Genomic DNA, 21502 nt, shown 5'->3' on the forward strand with positions numbered 1-21502 from the left:
TGTTTACATGGGATTGCTGGAAAGTCGACGGTGGGGCGAGGAGGGGGAGAGTTCTGTTGTCTACAGGATGTTTGGCAATGTCAAGTTTTTAAATGGGATTGGCATTATCAGCTGCTGGGTGATACAGAATAAATTTTTGTCATTTATTAGCAGTTCTGTAGCGAAAGGCACTTGGAATAATAGCAAGCGTATTTATTTATTTTTTTAGTAGCTTAATAGAGCCATTTATTTTGCATGTGATACTGTGGGTAAGGATTTGGGAAGGACTCTGCTGGGCAGTTTGTCTTCCTGGCTTTACGTAGTGCAGGGAGGCGCAGATGATTCGCTTCCAACGTCGCATCTTTGCTCACGTGTCTGATGTCTCAGTGCTCCTGGGCTTTTCTTGCATCCACCTGGGGCCTCAGACTCCAGGTTGCTTGGGCCTCTCAGGTACTATTACTTTAACAGAGAGTTGACCTTTTCCTACTGTGCAAACGTGAAGGTAATGGCTAGCATTTATTGGGAGCTAATATACACTAGGCTCTATGCTAACACCTTTCACATTCACTGTTTAATTTTATCCTCAAAACAACCTAAAGGTAGCTGGTAATATCCCATTTTGATAGAAGAGGATGTTGAGGTTCTAAGAGATTGTGTGACTTGTTCAGGCTTGCACATGAAGCTGCAGAGTTTGGAGTTTATTTCTGCATTCCGGTTACAGAATATTCCTGTAGGATCTGTCAGCTCGGTAGATAGATTCATGGCTTTAGCTGGGGCAGGATTTAGGGCTGACTTTCTCCTAATAGTTGTAACCAGAAGCAGTGAAGAGTTTTTCTCCATCTTTTTAAAGGTTATTCTCTTTCAATTGCTGCTCCCAGGTCCCGCTTCTCCCTCTTAATGGAATGTTTCTCTCTAGTCTAGTAAGCAATACTGGGTTCATTCTCATAATTTCCCCTTCCCCAAACATGCACACAAACACTTTACATTCTCTGAAATGCAACTAGGGGTCCAGGCAGTTTATGTAAAGGTTGGGATGCTCATCACACACATTTGCTAAAATGGTTTATTATTGAGTAGCATTCATAATAACTAGTGTAAGGTAAATTGAAACTGGATCCTGAATAGGTTAAATTTTTTTTCCTTTATTTGGTAATTCCCATTTTGTACAGTGTTTGCAGTGAATGAAATTGATGCTGTGGTTGGTTTTCAGAAGAGAATGAGGATGGTTCTGTATGGGTTGCCAGGTAATGCAATATGCCCTTGGTGACAAAAGTAAGTCACAGGGCACTGTGATCCCCCCATTTTTTTTGTAAAGGAAATTACCATTTAGTATACACAAAGAACCACATGTAAGAGAAACTAAACTGTTAACTGTGGATATTTCTGGGTTTGGGATTATGGGTGACTTTCTATATTTCTGTACTTTTACAGGGTTGTGTATTAAGCTTATTATTGGAAATAAAATGTGACTAGCGAATACAGTCTGCTGCTGTGTTTTAAAAGGAGGCTGGATTTTTGAGAAGCGGTTAAACAATTAGAACTTGCTTTTCCTTGGTTCTTGAGGTTGGCCCTTTCACACAAGGTGCCACAGCCCAGCTTGCTCCTTGCTGGGGCCCCAGGGGAGGACCTGACCTCAGCTCCTGGAAGGGAGTCAGAGGCAGGGTCGTGGTGTTCCTTTTTTCTGTCCCTTTTGCTCAGTAGCAACCTGCCCTCAAAAGGTCATGGTCACAAACCATTGACCTTTCAGCTGAGCCTAGAGGCACCCCGAATGGAGCCGAGTGGGAGCCGAGCTCCAGGGACCAGGGGAACAGTGTATGTACCAGGGAGGTGGCCCAGAAGAAAAAAATAAACATATGCTGCATTTTCCTCTAAAAGCAAAGGGATAGAGAGGGGAAGGATTCGAGAGCAAAACCTACATTTCCCAGTAGCTGCCTCAGTTCTGATAGTGGATAGCATTCAGGGTGTTTTAAGTACACAGAGTGAGACTGTAAGGTGCGGTCTGGGGCTAGTTCACACTATACTGGGAAGTAAAGTTCCGATTTGACTCAAAGGACTAGACTAGACTGTGTGGCCTGGGTCGTGAGCGTATCCCTTCCTGTGTTTATGTCCGGCCCGCGTGATGCTGTCCCCAGCCCCTCACTGGGTTGCCTGGGCTCTGAGACACAGCACAGCCTCCATGGGGATGCCTCTTTTTCGTGTGGCTGTGGCTCAGAGCCCTGCACTTGGCACTGGGAGCTCTCCCTTTTTCCCATTCACTTCCTTTCCGGGAGGAAAGCCTTATCTTTTACCTAAGAAAAAAAGGCCTGACCTTAGAGAGCTGGCTGAAATCCAGAAAATTCCTTTGCTGTGTTTTCCATTGAGGTGGATTCTGCTTACAGTTAAGCAAAGGAGGGATCTGAATCTGGACAGAGGGCAGGGCCGAGTGACACTCCAAGTCACTGAGGACTGGCACCAGGCCAACTGCAGACGAGGGCCTTGGTGCAAGGGGAAGACATTACCTTTCACAGTCATCTTTGAGTGGTACATTTTATACCTGTTAATGATGTAGTGTGTAGATACTTTTCAAGTAACCCATATTTTGTGGTCCCATTGCTTAGCCTGTTTGTGTTTTTTGTGATTACAATCCTTTCTCATTCTACAAAGAAAGAAGAGGGGCCTGGGAATAATGTATAGACAAGTCATTCAAACATAAATTCCACTTTGGCCCTTTCTGAACATTTTTTGATATGATCTAAAATTTTATATATTCCTTTTTCATAGGGGAAAAAATCGAGTCAGTTTGGACTTCCTGGGGTCGTTGGTGGCAGGTTTTATTCTAAGAAGGGCAGAGTTTGGTAAATATTTGCTCGTAATAATTTATTTAAAACGTACTCCATACTGAATTTGTATTTCTCTGTTTTCTTAACCTCCTTACCACTTCTACTCCCGCAGTGTTGGCGTTCCACTTGGCTGAGCCATTTGTGTACTCGTTTATTCTCTCTGTATGTTCCCTGAAGGAGAAGATCTGTGTATGCCTTATGCTTATATTGCCCATGGAATTTGGCAGAAGGTATTACACACAGCTCGAGCATGAACACGACTCTTAGTTGCACATGACAGACACCCAGTGTAACATGGCATAATCAAAGAGGAGATTTAATGGCACAAGCATCCCAGTTCACTGGCTTCAGGCCTAGCTGGATCTAGGTCCTAAACCATATCAATACCATCATTCTCACCCTCTCTCTTCCATTCCTCCCCTTCCCCAGCCCTGTCTTTGTTCCACTTCTTCCGGAACTCTCTGACATGCATTTATGTGTGATGGTACCTACAGTTCCAGTCTTACATCCAAAAGCAAGATTTCTCAATCTTGGCACTACTGACATTTGGTCCTGAGGGTTCTTTGCAGTGTAGCTTGTTCTGTGCATTGTAAGATGTGCAGCAGCATCCTTGGCCTCCACTCACTAGGTGCCAATAGCCTCTGTCATCCTCTAGTGGTAACCAAAACTATTTTCAGACACTGATAAGTGTGCATGAGCGGGGGAGGGGGGAGGGGGAGGAGGGTGGCAGATTTGCCCCTGGTTGAGAATCACTGATCTAAAGTGATAGCAAGTTTCCTTTTTCCTACCAATTCCATGAAACACCTAGGCCTAGCCGTTCTTGGTCTGGGTTGGGTATGTGCCCAACCCTGAGCCGATCATGTGGTGCAGTGGGCTAATGGAATATGCTGGTTGGCTTAGTCCAGGGTCGCCAATCCACTCATGACCTGTGGCTGGGCCTATGGGTCCCACCTACCCACTGGAAAGGGAATGGGGGAATTGGAGGAAGCAGGGATGGAGTCCATGTAAGACCAAACCAAAAGAGAACAGAAAACTCCCGAACCAAATCAGGAAACACACAGACCGCCATGGGGTTGGGAGGCCTTTTTCAGTTGAGAGTGAAGCCTCGGTGTGGCAGAAAGAGAATGTGTTAGCTGGGTAACTTCACTAGACCTCCCCCCCCCCAAAAAATCAGATTAGATCATGCCTATGAAAATATTACTCTTTTGTAAAATTTTCATTACTGTGTAACATAAACAGAATTATATGTAAGGCATACACTCAGCAACTTCACGGTGTGAATAATCTTGTATATGCAGTGCCCAGATCAAGAAACAGAACAGCCCAGAACCCCCACAGGCCTTCTCCCAGTCAGTCATCCTCCAGGAATAATCGCTAGCCTGCCTCCTATCGTCATTGCTTAGTTTTGCCTGTCTTCAAAATTTTGCAAAAATAAAATTGTGTCATGTGATTCTTATACCTGTTTTTATTCATTATGATGTTTGAGTATTTATCCATATCGTTGCATATAGGATAGCTTGTTTGTGCTCATTCTTCATGTTTTTGGTTGTGTGAATATGCCACATATTTTTCAGTTCTTTTGATGGACAATGGGTTGTTTCTAGGTTTTAACTGTTGGAAATGCTGTGACCGTTCTGTACACAGCTGTTGGTGAGCCAAGACACGTCTCTGCTGCGATGCCTTGGGCTGGAATTGCTGGTTCCTCCGCTAGGGTTTTAACTGCTCTGAGATTCTTAGGGACTTCTCTTTCTGAGGCATAGATGAGAACAGGTGAAAAAGGCGTGTGTGTGTGTCAGCTAGTAGAAGGTTCATATTCTCCGCTGTGTGTTCCGTCTAAGATTATTGATTTGGTATGAAACTGCAACACATGGGGAACTCATTACCTTGAAAATAAATTTTCATAAGTTTAATATATATTTGGTCCTGGATGATTTTAGGTAGAAGCAAAATAGTTTTGGTGCCTAGTTCTCTAGGTGATTTTACTGTTTCGTTTATAAATATATACTGTGTAACCAAATACTCCTTTATTGATGATCTCTCCCTTAGTGACAGAACTTAAAAGGACATCATTTATAAAAACTGATTGTGGCATGTGTCCTGGAGAAGGAACCAGCGCTTTGTTTAATGGTTTCTCCTAGCACATTTACATGTTTTTAGTTGCCTGCCTTGTAGAAAAGAGACCCAGTGTCCCTTTGCAAAGATTTCGTAACATACATAACTAATGTTGGGTGATTGCTATGATTAACTGCTAAGTCATTATATTTGTATTCCTTAATCTTTGAGAGAGGATTTTAAAGTAAACTTTATCAAAATTGTAGAATAGCATTTCTTATAAGGCATTTGCTCTTATGTATTTAATTAGCTGAGACTTCTGAAATGCAGTGAATTTATTCGCAAATCAAATGTGTCCTTAAATGGCATAAACAATTCATCACATATTTGTGTGGCGAGCCTGTATTTTTGTCTTCACTCATTCGTTCATGTCAGCTGCAAGCCTGGTCCGTGCCGTCGCGCAGTGTCAGGACTGTTAGAGCTCCCAGCTTGCCGAGGGCCCTGATAATCTCATCGTTTTAGGGTGTGGTGATGTGGGGACAGGGTGAGGAGGCAGAATTCCTTACCTTGGACCTGACGAAGGACAGGCGATCAATCCGGGATTCTACTCATTAGAACCGGGAGGCGTCTGAAAGCCGCACATGCCTGGGCCCTCCCTGCCTCCGAATCAGCTGCTCCCTCCATCTACACCGGGATGGGGCCAGACACTGGTTTTAAAAAAAAAAAAATACTGGCAATTCTAATGCACAGCCAGATTTGTGTTGCTAATCAACACACTAAATTGAAGGGAGTTGGACTTGAGGACTTATGTTCCCAGGGTGAACATTCCATGATTTATTCTATGATTTCTGTCAATATACATTCTAACCAACTAAAATGTTTTGACTTTTAAAAATTGCTTTAGAACTTACAAAATACCTTCATCATCTTACAGTAGTATCTTCTCTCACTTCTTTCTTGTTCCTTTCTTACCCTTTTGTCACCCTCTTTTTGGTAGCTCTTTTAGCTATTAAATCACGTCTTACATTAGATTTTAGTCTCATTGTTTTACATTTGTAGAAACATGTTGGTTTAATCAGAAGGTTGCAGTAATCTTTCAAACAATTATTCTGGAGTATGACCCTGGCTTTGGCGTTTGCAAAGACTCTTTCCATGCAGTTTGAAAGCTAAGAGTTTATTCAGTTTGCCATTTCAGAACTAGGGAAGCTGAATACCACCACAATTTAATATATGATAAAAGATAAGACTGAATGAGGGGGTGTGGCCCTGTGTTAGGACCTAGCAGCTATTAACATTTCTTATGTGCCAGACGCTTCCTCAGCCAGCTAATGATCACATCTGATCTCTCTTTTGGGAAGATGTAACATATTAATGTGACCTTTTGGCTAAGTGCAAAGCAGGAGTTGAGACATGAGTTCACTGTGAGGAGCCATGGCAGGTAGACAGGACAGACCTCTGTACTCAGGACCAGCCATCTCTCGTACGCACTCGGTGCCTTGCTGATGTTGTATTCTAGCATCTGTCACATTATACTGGAAATCACATATTTAGACGTGTCTCTTTTATTTCCTACACTGTGAGCCTCATAAGGTGAGAAGGAATCATGTCTTACTGAATGAGATGTGTTTACAGCTTTATGTTAAGTCTCATCCCCTCCAGCAGACTGAACTGTTAGGTAATAGGCTCATTCACATGTCTTCTCTAGATAATGTAAGACGTGTGTTTTATTTTCTTTAAATAATTTAAGTAGTGGGTACTAGTAAGATATCTTTTTAAGTGTTTTATATGAGATCCAAGGCAGGTAAGATAAAGTGAGGAAATACTTGCTTTAATTTATTTTTCTTCCCCTATTTATCTTGTTTATGGCCAAGAAATACAAGTAACCACTCATAACCAAATACACAAAATGCACATCTGTTCCTTCTGGAAAATGATTGTGCTGAATAATTATTTTCTCTTTGAACTGCTTGTTTTAACCCCTCGCAGCTAGAAAACATTTCATCCAAATTGACAAAGCATAGTTTGGCCTGCCATATTTTAATGTTCAATACCAGGAAAAAAAAATGCTAGAATTTTAAATACAAATACAGGCTTCTTAGAGTCATTTAATATTTATTTATTACTAGTTGGCAGAAAAAAATGTAAAATGACTTTTCATTCTAAATATTGTTTCAAGAACTCTTTCCTAAATTCTTATGAATAAAATTACACTTGCAGTATGTTTATAATCCTCCAAAATCCCTAAATCCTCAAACAGAAAGTTAACCCAAATGTTTAACTAAGGATTTTATTTGCAGAAATGAACAACTTCTGATTATCTTAGAGTATCATTTTCTGGCTACTTAATAAAAACAATATTCATTTCAGCCTGCTCAGGGAATGTCATACTGTGCATTTGTTACTGTGTGAATTCGAAAAAATCTTGTTTTGATTGTGAAATTAGTGCAGATTTACTTTAAAATCCAGCTTTAGGAGAAACTCAAATAGGTTGACAGAAGAGCAGTTTAGTAAATATTTATGTCTAAACAGGGCTGTTTCTTGTTATTAGTGAATCATTTTAATTAACATTTTTGTTGTGATTTACATTTTAAAAGGAAATAAAACTAAACCTCAAACCTTTACAGAATTTAGTAAAATGCTTTTCAGAAGAAAAGCATTCGTTTTTACTTCAACTAATTTTGATTTACTTTGCTTATCTGCAATCAGAAATTTCAGTTTTTACTTCAGCTAATTTTGATTTACTTTGTCTGCTTATCTGCAATCAGAAATGACGTAGTTATTATTGCTGTGACTAAACTAAAAAAAGATTTTTGTTAAATGTCCTCAGATCTTATCAGTGGGAATAAGTTTTTGCCCTAAAAGGGTCTACGTATTCATAAATATTGTAACTTGAAAAACATGTTCTCATAGACTAAAGTTTCACCTTGAGACATTTTTCAATTTAGTTTGCTTCTTTTGGGGGATCAGCATTGGGATCCCCCCTTTATTTTTATGTTTCTCTGTAAGCTGCCAACTCCAGCAGACCCGTGTCTGCCCTTGGCCTATTCTCAGTTGCTCTTCTCCCTTTCTGGAAGAGGGAGTGCTTGCTTACCTGGGCACCTCAGACAGCATCCTTACCTGCCTTCCTTCTTCCTTCTTTGCCTGCGATTCCCATTTCTTTACACCTGAAATGGTGGTGTATCCTAACGTCCTGTCTTTTTCTCCTTCTTTTACTTTTTTCTGTTCCCAAGGCATCAATCACCTCCTGTGTTATGAGCTGTTAACATCCCAATCTAAGTCTCCTGTCTTGGACTCCAGACCCATTTGTCCAGCTGACCAATAGATGCCTTTACTTTCAAGTCCTCCTGGTCTGACTCAACATGTACAAAAGCAGAATTCATTGTAATATCTTCTTCTCTATTCCTGACTTGGACTAATAGCATAGTCATCTACCAAGAAATCTAAGCCAGAGCTCTGCAAGTAACAAGTTTTCAATACCCTCACTTTCCCCTTCCAGGTAATCACCAGTCCTTTGGATTCTCTCTTTCGGAATCTTTCATTCATTCTTTCTCTCAATTTTTAGTGCTTGGTTCTTAGTTCAGGCCCCCAGCAGACCTGTCAATTACTCGGTACTCTGTTCCCTTCCCAGGCAAGGCTGCCTTGCATTCGTCTAACCACTGAATTTCTACCTCCTGGCATCTAGTTATACCTGGAAAAAAATATTTGGAAATAAATGAAGGGATGCAATTGTCTCAAGTAGCAACAGTGCAGGTGAGTCTAGGACAGAGTTATAAAGAATGGAGAATTAAGGATTTCCTCACAAGTGGACATTATGCCCTCATTTTTTTTTATTTATTTATTTTTTCAGAAAACAGTGTTCCAGGTCTGTCTGGTAAAAGGAACTAAACTATTAGTAAAAATTTACACATTTATACACCATGGAGCCCACTTTTTACTTAAACAGTCTCTTAGTATAGTTGAACCATTTATAGTAACGTTTAAACAACATTCAATTTTTAACTGTTTACCATTTATTGTTTAAACAATGGCAGTATGCCTTCACATATTCTGAAATTGTTATAGTCTTCTGGTCAGTTTCCCAGTGATTTTTCTATAACCTCAGTGATCTCTTTTATGCCCATTTTACACATAACTTACCAGAGCAAAGTGAGAGAGGCGCTGATCTTTGACTAAAGCATATCATTTTAAGATTCTGATGAAAGCGTAGGAGAGATCGATGGTTGGAAAAACTACCATTGCTCAACCCTGACAAAAGTACAGTGTGCCCTTTAGCTTCTTCCGACCCTGTGAAGCAAGGGAATAATAAAGTTCTCAACTTTGTGTCTTACTTGTGTCTGCGCCATTTATTACTGAGCCACCGTAAATTCATGTGACTTCACACATTTTCTCTCTCCTTTGATATGTAATGAAAGACACCATTACTCACTTCAGATACAGTGGATGACCCAGCATACAGAAATGTCAGTTATTTAGCAAGCCTCAAAAGACTGTGTAAGCTTTGAATTTTCTGTTCAGAATGAGGTTAATGGGAAGAGTCACGTGACTCCTGATAAAATAATTTCACGTATTTGCTCAGAAAAGTGACAAAGTTCTTTATTTGCATAAAATGGTAATTTTTCTTTGAAAAACATCATTATTCTTTACGTTCCAGAAACAACTTTTACCAGAAAAATCAGAGCATCTTTTTTTCAAAGAGAAACTGGACTTTTTTTTTTTTGGCCAAGGTCCTATAGTGACTTGTTGGGAAAATTGTAAATGAAACCTAGATTTCCTGCCTCTTTCTTCTTTCTGTCCTGTCTTCTTTCGTATTAATGAACAATTTTGAGGCCTCCATATGACATGTGATTATTTGACAGTAGAGCAGTTTTATTGCACAAGCAAATAGTGCAGCTAGATGCTAGATGTGTTGACATTTCAGCTTATTTAGTGTCATTTAGGTCTTTTGTTTTAGCAGTCAGTTTTTAAAATATAAAGTATCCCTAAAGATATTTCGACTCTTTATTTGATAAAATACCTTTATGGCAGAGAGATTGTCTTTAAGATGTGCTTGATGTGAAATCAGAGAGAGTAAAATTTCTTGAGTCATTGAATCTTTGAGGATTACGTCATGAACATAGAATATAAGCATACTTTTAAAGTCTATTAAAACCACCTCCCTTTACTGTATATATTGATCTTTAACCTGAGTTAAAAAGGATCCCCCCCCACTATAATGTTGTTAGAAAATCATTGAGTAGATGATTATTGGTTCTTAAATTGAATTTTCTTATATAGGAAAAAGGTGAAAAATTGGTTTGGGTGTTAGGTCATAAGTGACAGGGTCCTTCCTTATGAAGATTGAATCCGTTCCTGTCTTTAGTGCTGTGGTGGGACATCATCCAGATGATCACCCAGATGCCATTCGCCATATTTCAGTCATCTTTGTCTCCTGCTTGCTGCTTTGAAGATCTTGTTAGAAGCTCATGATGAGAGCATTTGGAATGACCATAGCACATGAGAGCCTTTTGTTCATTCTCTTGATCATGACTTTACACTGAACCCATAGGTTTTAAAGTCACTGTGGGGAGAAGTCCCAGTGTGTTGCTGTGATAATGATACTGTCATGGTTGCTTACTCCTTGATTAAAACGTCCTAGCTCTGTAGTCGATACTGCTCAACTGTTAGGAAGTATAGGACTCAGTAATAAATTTTCAGTTATTGAAGAAAATAATGTGATCTGAAGAAATGTTTTTTAAGATTATTTCGGTCTTCACTTGTCATACTCATCCCAGCCATTTATTGTGGAAGACTTTCTAAGGTACACTGCTGTGAAATCTAGGATATCTGCCTAGTGTTTTGGTGAGCTGCGTTGGAGACAAACCTCTTGGGGAGGTGATGGTTTCTCCAGAGAGGACCTTTGCCTTTGGAGCCTGGGTTTGAGTCGGAAGCTTACCATATTGAGCTATGGGTCCATGGGCCAGTTGGTTTAACCTTGTGGGGTGTCGTGGGCATGTGAATCCTCCAGCATAGCCCATGTCCCCCTTCTCTCTGTGAACTTTTCCCTCTCATGGGCAGCATTTTTGTCCTCGGATTCCCTGGAATGTCCTCCTTCAGGTACCATGGGATGGACCGTACAGCCGAGCGGATGGGGAGAATGCAGCTTGGGCCCCTTGCGTATTCACACCTTGTGTGCGGGCGTGTGAGCAGCTACTGCGCATCCCAAGTAACGCACCTTCCTCTCTTCACAGGTGCCTGAGATCATCAGCTCCATCCGCCAGGCCGGGAAAATTGCCCGCCAGGAGGAGCTCCACTGCCCGTCGGAGTTCGACGACACATTCGCCAAGAAGTTCGAGGTGCTCTTCTGTGGCCGGGTGACGGTGGCGCACAAGAAGGCCCCACCAGCCCTGATCGACGAGTGCATCGAGAAGTTCAATCACTTCAGTTGCAGCCGGAAAGCTGAATTTGACATGGTCTCCCAGAATTCTGAGACCCCCAGCCCCGCGGCGGGCTTTTCCTTCTCGGACAAGTTCCGATCTGTGCTCCAGCCGGCAGGGAACGCGGAGCAGGGCCGCAGGCCGATGCGCAAATCCTCCTCCCAGCCGGGGCTGCGCTCTTTGGCCTATAAGAAGGAATTTCAAGATGGAAGCCTTCGAAGTAGTAGTTTCTTCAGGTCTTTTGATGAAAACGACATTGAAAACCACCTCATTAGTGGACACAATATTGTGCAGCCAACAGATATTGAGGAAAATCGAACTATGCTCTTCACGGTAAACTATCAAGTCTCATGCTCGACCCCAGTCTGAGATACGTGTTCAAAAGAAAATCTGCTTTATTGAGTGAAGATGTCTTAGTACATTGCTTTTGGATTTATATGTGCATCCATCTATTTTTATACTGAATAATTCTTTTCTCATGATAAAATCTTACTTTAGTTATAAGCCTTTAAAATTGTCATGGGGAACATAGAGAGAATTCATTTTATATCCTTGTATATTTTTTATCTCCTTCTCCTATGGTTGTAAAGCTACCTTTTCAATATGGAAGGAACACAGTTAATATGTGTAAAAGAGACCCCAAAAGAGATTTTTTAAAAAGTAGTATATTTCAACAAAATTTTTTGGAAGATACTCCCTCTTTACCATTTTTTATTGATTTATAAAACATTTACCCTTTGTTAATCAGGATCCTTGGATTTGAGGATAATATGATATTCAAAATTTATATCCAAACGCAACTATCAGTTTAACCAACTGCTTAGGCTGATGCTACTGGATGTATGCAGGTTTAAGATCGACATAGCGTGAAAAGGGCTGATTTCTTCATCATCGACCTAGTTTTCTAAAAAAGTGCTACATTGATACTTTGACTTGTGCTTTTTAATCCTTGGCCCATATTTTTAAAAATCTGTCTTGGTGACATTGGGAAAGCTGCTCAGTGCAGTTATTTTCAAGTATTTATTGTATGGCTGCTGTGTACAGGGTCTCTTGCAACATACTAGAAATATAGTAGTGAACAAGATGTGGTCTCTGCCCACAAGGAATTTAGATTCCATGTAAGAGAGACCAACAGCTGATTATACAAGTAATTGCTTTATTGCAATTGTGATAAAGGCTGTAAAGTAGAAGTAGTGGGTGCTGTGAGAGCACCTCTGCAGAAGTGATTTTCACTGAGCAGAGGTTTCAGTGTGACCAACTAGAAGAGTTTCTGGGGTTTAGGGGGCAGCAGGTGAGAAGGCCCTGGGGGAGGCTATGGAACACAGACAGCAGGGGGCAGGTCTGTTATGCTGACCCAGGTCTGTAAGACTAAATGTTAATTTATGCTAATGATCTAAATCTAACTTTAAAAAGCCACATAAGTAGTACGGGGATGCCTAACACACAGTATATACTCAACAAATGGTAGATTCTTTTTAACATTTTATTAGAAAGCCTTTTCATTAGAAAGTGTTTTGAACGTTTTAAAAGAGAAACATATGCTTTGTGGAAGATTTGTTTATGTAGAAAACGCATTACCTTACAGAGAGGGGGTATGGGATCTGAGGCTTTGCTGCTAACTTGGATATTTGGTCCTCTCTCCTCAAAGGAGACTACTGTCTTATATAGGGGAATGCACTAAGTTGTCCTGGTTCTCTGAAATCCGTAGGATGAATTATAACCTTTGAAGTGATTTTCTACACTGAGATTGTCAGAATTTTATAGGAGCTTGCCCCTTTTATTCTTTATTTTCATAGGTCATGAAATGAAAAAGTTTGTGTGATAAACTTGAATTTAACTTTTATGAAAAGCTGGTTTCTCTTTTTGTTTGTTTGTCTTTTAAGATTGGTCAATCTGAAGTTTACCTCATCAGTCCTGACACCAAAAAAATAGCATTGGAGAAAAATTTTAAGGAGATATCCTTTTGCTCTCAGGTAAGTGGAGGCGGATTATTTGCTCAATTGCAGTTGAATTTTTAATGAATTCTTATAATTCTTCAATTAAACGGAAGTGCTAAAGGTCACAAGATGTATGCTAAGTCCTTGTTTTGTGTTCTTACATTTCTTTCTCCTTTGCTTTGGTATATTAAGGCAACATACACATATAATGTTGGAATTAAGAATTTTGTTCTTAGCAACAGTAACCTACTAGAGAAAATAGATCTACTGTATTTTTTTTTCAATGATTGGTGGTAATGTTCCCCAGTCATGATTTCTAGGTATATATGTGTATGTCTGTGTGGATGTTTTATATATATGTTCATACATACACGCACCACATATTTTGAATAGTTATTTCTCCTATACAAAAATTTATAACTTGGTTTGGGTACTAATCATCATTGTTTCTTCTTCCTTAACATACAATAGATAGAGGATGTTTTACCTAGAATACTCTCTTACTTAAAGATTTTGGAGAATCTTTCAGTTATAATGCAGCTGTGCCAGTTTCACTAAGGATCTTCCTGACGAACATGAGATCACATAAAGTTATTGTTATTTTTTAAACTCTTCTCATTTCTTCACTTCCATTTTCTCGTAATTCATGAGATGATAAAAATCTCATTGTTGATTCATAACATGATCTACCTTAGGATTCAAAAGGGAATTTTTTTTTTCAAAATGCAAAAATGATTCTTAATAGATTGAATAGGGAACCATTTACAAAGGAAAAGTTTTTCCAAATCATATTCCCCTGAGAAGTAAGTAACTTCTAGCATATGCTTAATATGCTGTTGGAGAACATCAATTGACATGCCAGATTATGTCAGTGATTGCTCCTTTATTGGAAACTATTCGATCTGAAGGTTAGATTATCCACAGAATTTTTATCATAATTGGCTGCTATTTCTATTAGAATGTTAATGTTAAATGTTTGATTTTTCATGTGATAGTTTTATGATCACCAGAACTTCAAGCTATCAGCACTCATATCTTTGCATGCTGATGCTCTCAGGAGATACTGACACATTAATATTTATAGACAATGTCTTATCTGTATTAAGGTGCCTCTTCGCTGATACACTTTCAAAACAAGTTTAGATATTAACATTGATTAAAAAGAGCTCTTAGGAAACAGTTGGAGCCATGGCCTTAATAGCTTATGTTTCAAAGCTTCTCTATATGAGTATAATTTTTAATTCAGTCTTCATACCAGTTTACTTCAGTATTTACTGTTTGTTACTTTAGAAGTTCACATATGTTTTAAATCTTTACTTATAACCTTTGCGTCTGTGTATGTGTTTGCCATGTGTACATGCATGTGTGTGTGTGTTTGTGTACAGTTGTGTTTCTTCATTAATCTCTGGTCTGCTTTTGATTTTCTAAGTAGTTTGTTTTTTAATACCTAAGAAAAGTTCTCATTTTTTCTGTGTTAGCTTTTTTTCCCCACTTCCTTTTAATGCTAACATGAGCATTAAAAACTTCGGTCTTCAGATCTTACTTTTCTTAGTATGGGGATGATCAGAGTAACATTTTAGAAGAACAATGTTAATCATCTTTTGTTAATCATCTAGGTATTAAAATATCCAGAAAAAATAGTAAGTTCGAAGTGCTCTTTCAGAGGGTGCCGTGCAACTCTTCAGTTGCCTCTCTGGCAATGGTGCCTCTTTTGGATACAATTCAACTGTTCCTACCTCTTTCCCTGCCTTCAACAGGGTATTAGACACGTGGACCATTTTGGGTTTATCTGCCGAGAATCATCAGGAGGTGGAGGCTTTCATTTCGTGTGTTATGTGTTCCAGTGCACAAATGAAGCTCTGGTAAGCCAGAACCAACAGTTCTTACCTTGAAACCTCATCTACAGGAAATTCCAACCTCACTAATTTTTCTTTTCTTAGCAAAATCTCATAGCCTCATGAACACATATCATTATTTTGCTTTCATTATTCATTCGTGACTGTCGGATAACTAGTTGGTACGCATCTGAGACTTATTTGGGTGTACATTTTCAATTTTCATTATTTTCGAAGAACCTGCTCACTTTCACCCTCACTTTTAGCAATTTTAAAATGTCATTTTGGACTTTCAGTCAGAGGAGTTAGCTTTTTCACTCAGTATTTAATTTGCAGTTTTGGTTTTTACCTAGTATCTCCTTTCGGAGCCCTGAGCATCTAGGTAATATTTCACAGACTGTAATCCTAGCAGACGTTATGATGATTATTCGTCAACCTGTGACTAATAGTCCAGAAAACTCTTAAAATACTAAATCTTTCCACTGAGTTCTGAAATTTCAACCCAGCTCGCTTTAAATTGACTTTCTGCTAGCTACACTCTCTCTTCTCTTTGATCAGGTTGATGAGATTATGATGACCCTGAAACAGGCTTTCACGGTGGCTGCAGTGCAGCAGACCAAAGCGCCAGCCCAGCTGTGTGATGGCTGCCCCCTGCAGGGCCTGCACAAGCTCTGTGAACGGATAGAGGGTGAGTTGGGGCCCTTCTTGAGCTTTAACGCAGCGGGAGTTAAAGGTCCCAGGAAAACTAGATGATCTGTTGAAGGTGGACTTCCAACATGCAGTCTGTGTCTCATGTGCCAGGTTTGTGCTAAGTGCTCAGGATTTGAAGGTGAAATTCCATATCCTCTTCTACCATCTCCCCTCCAAGGGGCTATGAGGGTAGCGGAGGAGTTGGGGGAAAAGGTTACAAAGCCATTTGCATTGTTAATCAGAGTGGTGTGAGTGGTTAGTCACATTGGCCGCTGTAGAAGGATCTAGTGAGATGAGAACTAAAGAATTTCCACTAAGTGTCTCAGTTTTGATGAGCAGTTCTAATGGAGTAGAGGGGGCAGAAGATAGGTTGCAGTTGAGGACCGAGTGGGAAAGACTAAAAGAAGTGGTGACTGAGTATGGGGTACAGTTTCTGGAAATTTGACATAAGGAGAAACATAATGTTATGATTTGCAGCTGTTATTTATTGAGTACTTCAGATGTACCAGGCACCATGCTGAGTGCTTTTTTCTCACATGGATTCTGACCCATTTAATCCTCACCACATTGTGGGAGGGAAAGGGACTATTTATTTTGTACATCGTCGGGATAAGTAAGTTGAAGATTAGTGACGGCTAAGCGTAAACTAGTGTAAACTAGGAATAGACTAGTCCAGGAGTGAGCCCCAGGTAGGAAAGCCCCGCCATTACCTGCCCCCAGGCTGTCCTCCCAGAAGGCTATCCTGCAGGAAAAACCAGCTCACTTTGCTTTTTACATTCGGAGGGGTTTGAATAAATTCAGAGCCTGAGGGACCACACGGGTAAGACTGGAACGGAGGATATCCCTCCTGAACAGGGATGGGGAACCTGCCTTGGGCAGGAAGAGAGAAGCTTGCTGTCCCTGAGACCACAGAAGAGGCCCAGGGGCAAAGGCCGAACCAAGGTTAGGGTAAAGTGGTGGCCCTGATGCTCCTCAGAGGAAACCTGGAAAACGAAGGGTTCCTTCCTCTCTTTTCTTGATTTTGTATTTTGTTCCATTTATGGGAGGATTTCTAAAACTTTTTTGCACATGTTGTTTTTTTTTGGGGGGGGGGGAATCCAGATTTAAGCAACCCATGTTATTGTATAAAAAAAAAAAGATGTGATTGTTTCCCATGTCTCTAGAATACTTTATAAGCTCTATTTGTGTAAAGGAAATGACCTTACTATTTAAATCTGGTTTCTTTTTTTTATAATGTGGTGAAAATGTACATAACATAAAATTTATCATTTAAACCTTTTTTAAGTGTACAGTTCAGTGACATTAAGTACATTCACATTGCCGTGCAGCCATCGCCATGGTTCATCTCCAGAACTTTTTCATATTTTCAAACCGAAACTTATTAAGCATAAACTCTTAGTTATCCCCTCTCTCCAGCCCCTGGCAATACCGTTCTTTCTGTCTCGACGAATGTGACCGCTCTAGGTATTTCATATAGGTAGAATCATACAGTATTTGTACTTTTGTGTCTGTCTTATTTATTTAGCGCAGTGTCTCCTAGGTTCATTCACAGTATAGCATGTGCCAGAATTTCATTAATTTTAAGGCTGAATAATATTCCGTTGTGTGTATGTAACACGTTTTGTTTTTCCATTCATCTGTTAGTGGTCATTTGGGTTGTTTCCACCTTTTGGCCATTGTGAATGATGAGGCTGTGAATGGTGCTGTACAAAAACCTGTTAAAGTACCTGCTTTGTATTCTTTTGGGAAGATACCCAGCACTGGAGTTGCTGGATCATATGGTAATTCTGTGTTTAATTTTTTGAGAAGCTGCCACACTATTTTCCATAGTGATTGCAACATTTTATATTCCTCTTGGCAATATCTCCATGTCCCCGGCCAACACTTGTTGCTTTCTGTTTTTTTATTGTTTGTTTGTTTTTATGATAACCATCCTAACGGGTATATGTGGCATCTGATTTCTCTTTTTAAATGAAATAAATTGACAATTTTCATCTAAAGGGTCTCGAAGTCTTACTTGCTGGCATTATGGCTCTCTTTAAAATGAGTCAAAATGATTAATATTTTCAGCTGTGTTTTACTGAGTTTTCCTAGTTGCTACTATTTGCTGATATTATACAAAATATATCTGGGAACAAGAAAAGTTGTGCTTCAACTAGAGAAACCCTCTGAAAGGCTCACTAACCCTTTCCTAAATGGTTGTCAAGAGAAAATAAATGATGACTGCAATGTCCCTTAAAAGCTTATTAAGAAGCCAGCACTAACTTTAGCTTTTAAAATAAAGCAGACCGTGATCTGTAGGAACTGGAAGTGATTCAGAGTTCCACTTGATAAATCTTTGTTTGATCTGGCTTAGCTTTCAGAAAGTTATAGCTGAAAAGTTTAATCAGGGTAGGAATTTTATAGCTGTTGTTTTGGAATTATCATTTAATTCATCTTTTTACATGATAAAATCCAAGCAAAGCAGAAAGCTGTGGTAATGTAAAAACATCCATTAAACAGCACGATCAGATGGCTGGTGGGAAGCATTTTTAAAGTATAGTTGGTGCATTATTAGAGGCATTCTCAGGAGGGGAAATGCTGGTTACTTTATGAACAGTTTAAGACCCTTGCTTTTTGCTATACAGAATTCTAATAAGTAGAATGAAGTGGTTTATTAAAGCTCATTGCACATTATGGGAGCTTGTTGTCTGGCAGAGAACTCTGTAAACTATGGCCACAAAAAGAAAGACTTTTAGATTGTGTTATGTTAATGGATATAGTGATGTTGTGCCCTGGAATGTATGAATTTGAATAAATACACCGTACATATTAATTACGCTGGATAATCTAATGTGCATGTATAACATATGAGAGGTACAGCCATGCTCAGGTCTGTATTTGAACTGCTTACCACCGCTGGTAGCATTTACGGAGTATTTCACTAAAAGTTTAGAGGATCATTTTCAGAATTACTAGAATGAGTTATACTTTCACTAAAAAGAAAAAAAAAGCAGTTGAACTGAGATTTCCCTTTGCTCCCTAAGTGAATTTGCCTCTGGCAAAGCTTAAGCCATCCATCAGAGCTCCCAGGGCAGCCTCATTAACAACTCTGCCTGGAGGGATTGGAGTTCCAGAATGCCCTTGACTCTGGGTACCTTTTTCTGTGTTGTTCTTTGCTTCCCTTTTACCTAATGAATAGACCTATTGAAGACAGGATCTCTTCATACCTGCTAGATAAGACTAGTCTGTATTACTTGATTTGTTAGAAGCATATAATTAGTCTAACTCTTCATAGAACTTGGGGTTTCTCTCCACATGTGAATGACTATCTCATCAGACAATATAGTATACCCAAAACAGGATGCTTAATGCTGTGTCATAGACATTAGGAGGATTACTGAGGGCTTCTTTCACTGTAAATTTAAATACTATTTTGATTTAACATGTGAGTAGTTAGTCCAGTCAAATCGTCTGTCTCCTGGCTTCTGTGACCTAGCAGCTTGCTGAAAGAGCTCCTGAACTGTGTGCTCTGACAAAACCCATTTATCCTTTCTGCTCTCTTATCCACCTGTGAATTCACTTTGGTATTGAAGCCCTGTGTGACTCTCTGGATAAAGGGAGGCAGTGAGTGTTAAAGACTGATCTCTGAACCAGATATGTTTCAAATTCTGACTCTCCCGCTTACTTGGCTGATGACCCTTGACAAAATACTTGACTTCACCGTACCTTAGTTTCTTCATCTATGTGTTGGGGTTACTAGAAATAGAGCCCACTTCAAGGATTATTTGGAGAATTAAATGAGATTATGCATATTGTATTGAGTGAAGTGGCACAGCAGTCACTTAAGAAATATTGGCCTTTATTTTTATAGTAGCCGCTTAGGGTTTTCTTAGCAAAAACCAAAACCAAAACCAAAAACAAAAAACAAAAAGCAATGTGGTAGGGAGGAAGGACTTCCAGGATGCTGAGGTGGCTCCAACGGTTTGAATCGGGGCAGCAGCCTCACCTGCAAGGAGGCGGGGGCTGTGTCTCAGCTGCACTTAGGGGTGGGGAAGCTCTGAGGCAAGCTTAGCTGCCGGTTGTTGGCTCCTGACCTTGGACAAGTTACCTGTTTTCTCTAGACCTCAGCAAACTCATCTGTAAAACAGGCACGATTTCTAGGTCCCTGTTCCAAATTCAAGACGTGTCCTCTCCTGACCGTCTTTAGTTGTATAGATGCAGCCACACTGTTCTCTAGCTTCTGGAGAACAAGGCCAAACCTCTGCCCAGGGTCTCACTCTCGGGAAGAGGAGAAGGGAGTGACAAGTGGATAAGGAGAGGGCTGCCCTTGGAATAAAAGTACAGACATACCTCGGAGATGTTGCAGTTTGGTTCCGCATTACCACAATAAAGCCAATATCACAGTAGAACAAGTCACACAAATTTTTTTTTGTTTCACAGTGCATATAAAAGTTATGCTATATTATATAATAGCATTACGTCTAAAAAAAAAAAAAACCCAAGATACATATCTTAATTAAAAAATGCTTAAATGCTAAGAAATGCTATCCATCATCTGAGCCTTCAGTGAGTTTTAATCTTTTTGCTAATGGTTGCCACAAACCTTCAATTTGTAAAAAACGCAATATATACAAAGTACAGTGAAGCAAAGACAATAAAACAAAATATGTCTGTAATCTGTAGCAGTTTTTTTGAGGGTAATTTAGGTCAGTAAATCCTTTCATTCTAAATCTCATCATGTGTAACATTTTTCTCTGGCACCAAGAAAAGACAAAACAAGGTCTGAGCCTTATTTCTGTGAAGGGACTTTCTGAAATATCAGATACTAATGAGCACCAAAATTATGACTACTTTTACATATTTTTCTCAAAATCCTCTGTAATGGTAGTTAAATGGTCTTAAAATTATTAATAAACAGTAGTGGTAAAAGGAAAGTTATTAGCCATGTGATTCAGTTTTCTGTAAAGGAGTCTAACATGCAAGGGAAAAATGTTGGTCCGTTTTCAAATGGGGTAGTGATGGTTTCTCCTTAAGAAAAGTTATCAAGTTTATGTGTAAATACTCACAAGAATTTATCATATTCTGAGGACAGCATTCTGATCATGTGAGATATGTTAACATGGAGTGGTGGTGAAAAGTAATTTGGAACCACACAGACCTGAGGTAAGAGTCCATGGTGGTGGTCTTTGGAAATTATTTAAGCTCTCTGGGTCTCAGTTTCTTTAACTGTAAAATGGGGGTGATCGAATCCTCATCAGACTGTTCTGAGCATTAAACGAAGTGATGCAGGCTCAATGTTTAAGACAGCGCGTGGCACCCGAGGGTGTAACTGAGTCATGTTTGTTGTCATCATTGACATCATTATCAATTTAAATTTCTATAAAACCTTGAAAGACTGAAGTGGGTGGGTAAGAATGTAAAGGGAGTGAGTATGTAAGTGTTCACTCTGCCTCATAACTTTTATCTGTTTTCATCACTTCGTTCTCTTTTCTTAATAGGAATGAATCCTTCCAAAACCAAACTAGAACTCCAGAAGCACCTGACAACATTAACTAATCAGGAGCAAGCAATGATTTTCGAGGAGGTCCAGGTACAGTACTAGGTTTTAATTTCCATATGGAAAGAAAAAGCAGCAGCTTACCTGTGAAGTGTTATTTATAAAAACAAAACAAAACAAAACAAAAAAGAGCAAACCAGAGGCATCAGAGCCCCGTGAAGTGGCCCCAGGTGCTTCTGTTTAAGCTTTTACAGCCCTGTGGAGGGGCGGGGTCCGAACTGCAGAGTCACATCAGGTC

At 39.6% G+C, this 21502-nt stretch overlaps 1 protein-coding gene across 6 annotated transcripts in view; it reads left to right on the forward strand.

Moving 5' to 3' along the window:
• TBC1D1 (TBC1 domain family member 1) overlaps positions 1-21502 on the forward strand; it is a 197340-nt gene that overhangs the window by 82267 nt on the left and 93571 nt on the right. For all 6 annotated transcript variants that reach the window (XM_016140716.2, XM_016140711.2, XM_036227602.1 and 3 more), the window contains 5 exons: positions 11078-11596; positions 13147-13236; positions 14958-15062; positions 15594-15723; positions 21206-21297. In XM_016140716.2, coding sequence (XP_015996202.1) covers positions 11078-11596; positions 13147-13236; positions 14958-15062; positions 15594-15723; positions 21206-21297 — 936 coding nt within the window. The remainder of the gene's footprint in view (positions 1-11077; positions 11597-13146; positions 13237-14957; positions 15063-15593; positions 15724-21205; positions 21298-21502) is intronic.

The sequence above is a fragment of the Rousettus aegyptiacus genome, unplaced genomic scaffold (genome assembly GCF_014176215.1).
Source record: "Rousettus aegyptiacus isolate mRouAeg1 unplaced genomic scaffold, mRouAeg1.p scaffold_m13_p_10, whole genome shotgun sequence".
Classification (NCBI taxonomy): Eukaryota; Metazoa; Chordata; class Mammalia; order Chiroptera; family Pteropodidae; genus Rousettus; species Rousettus aegyptiacus.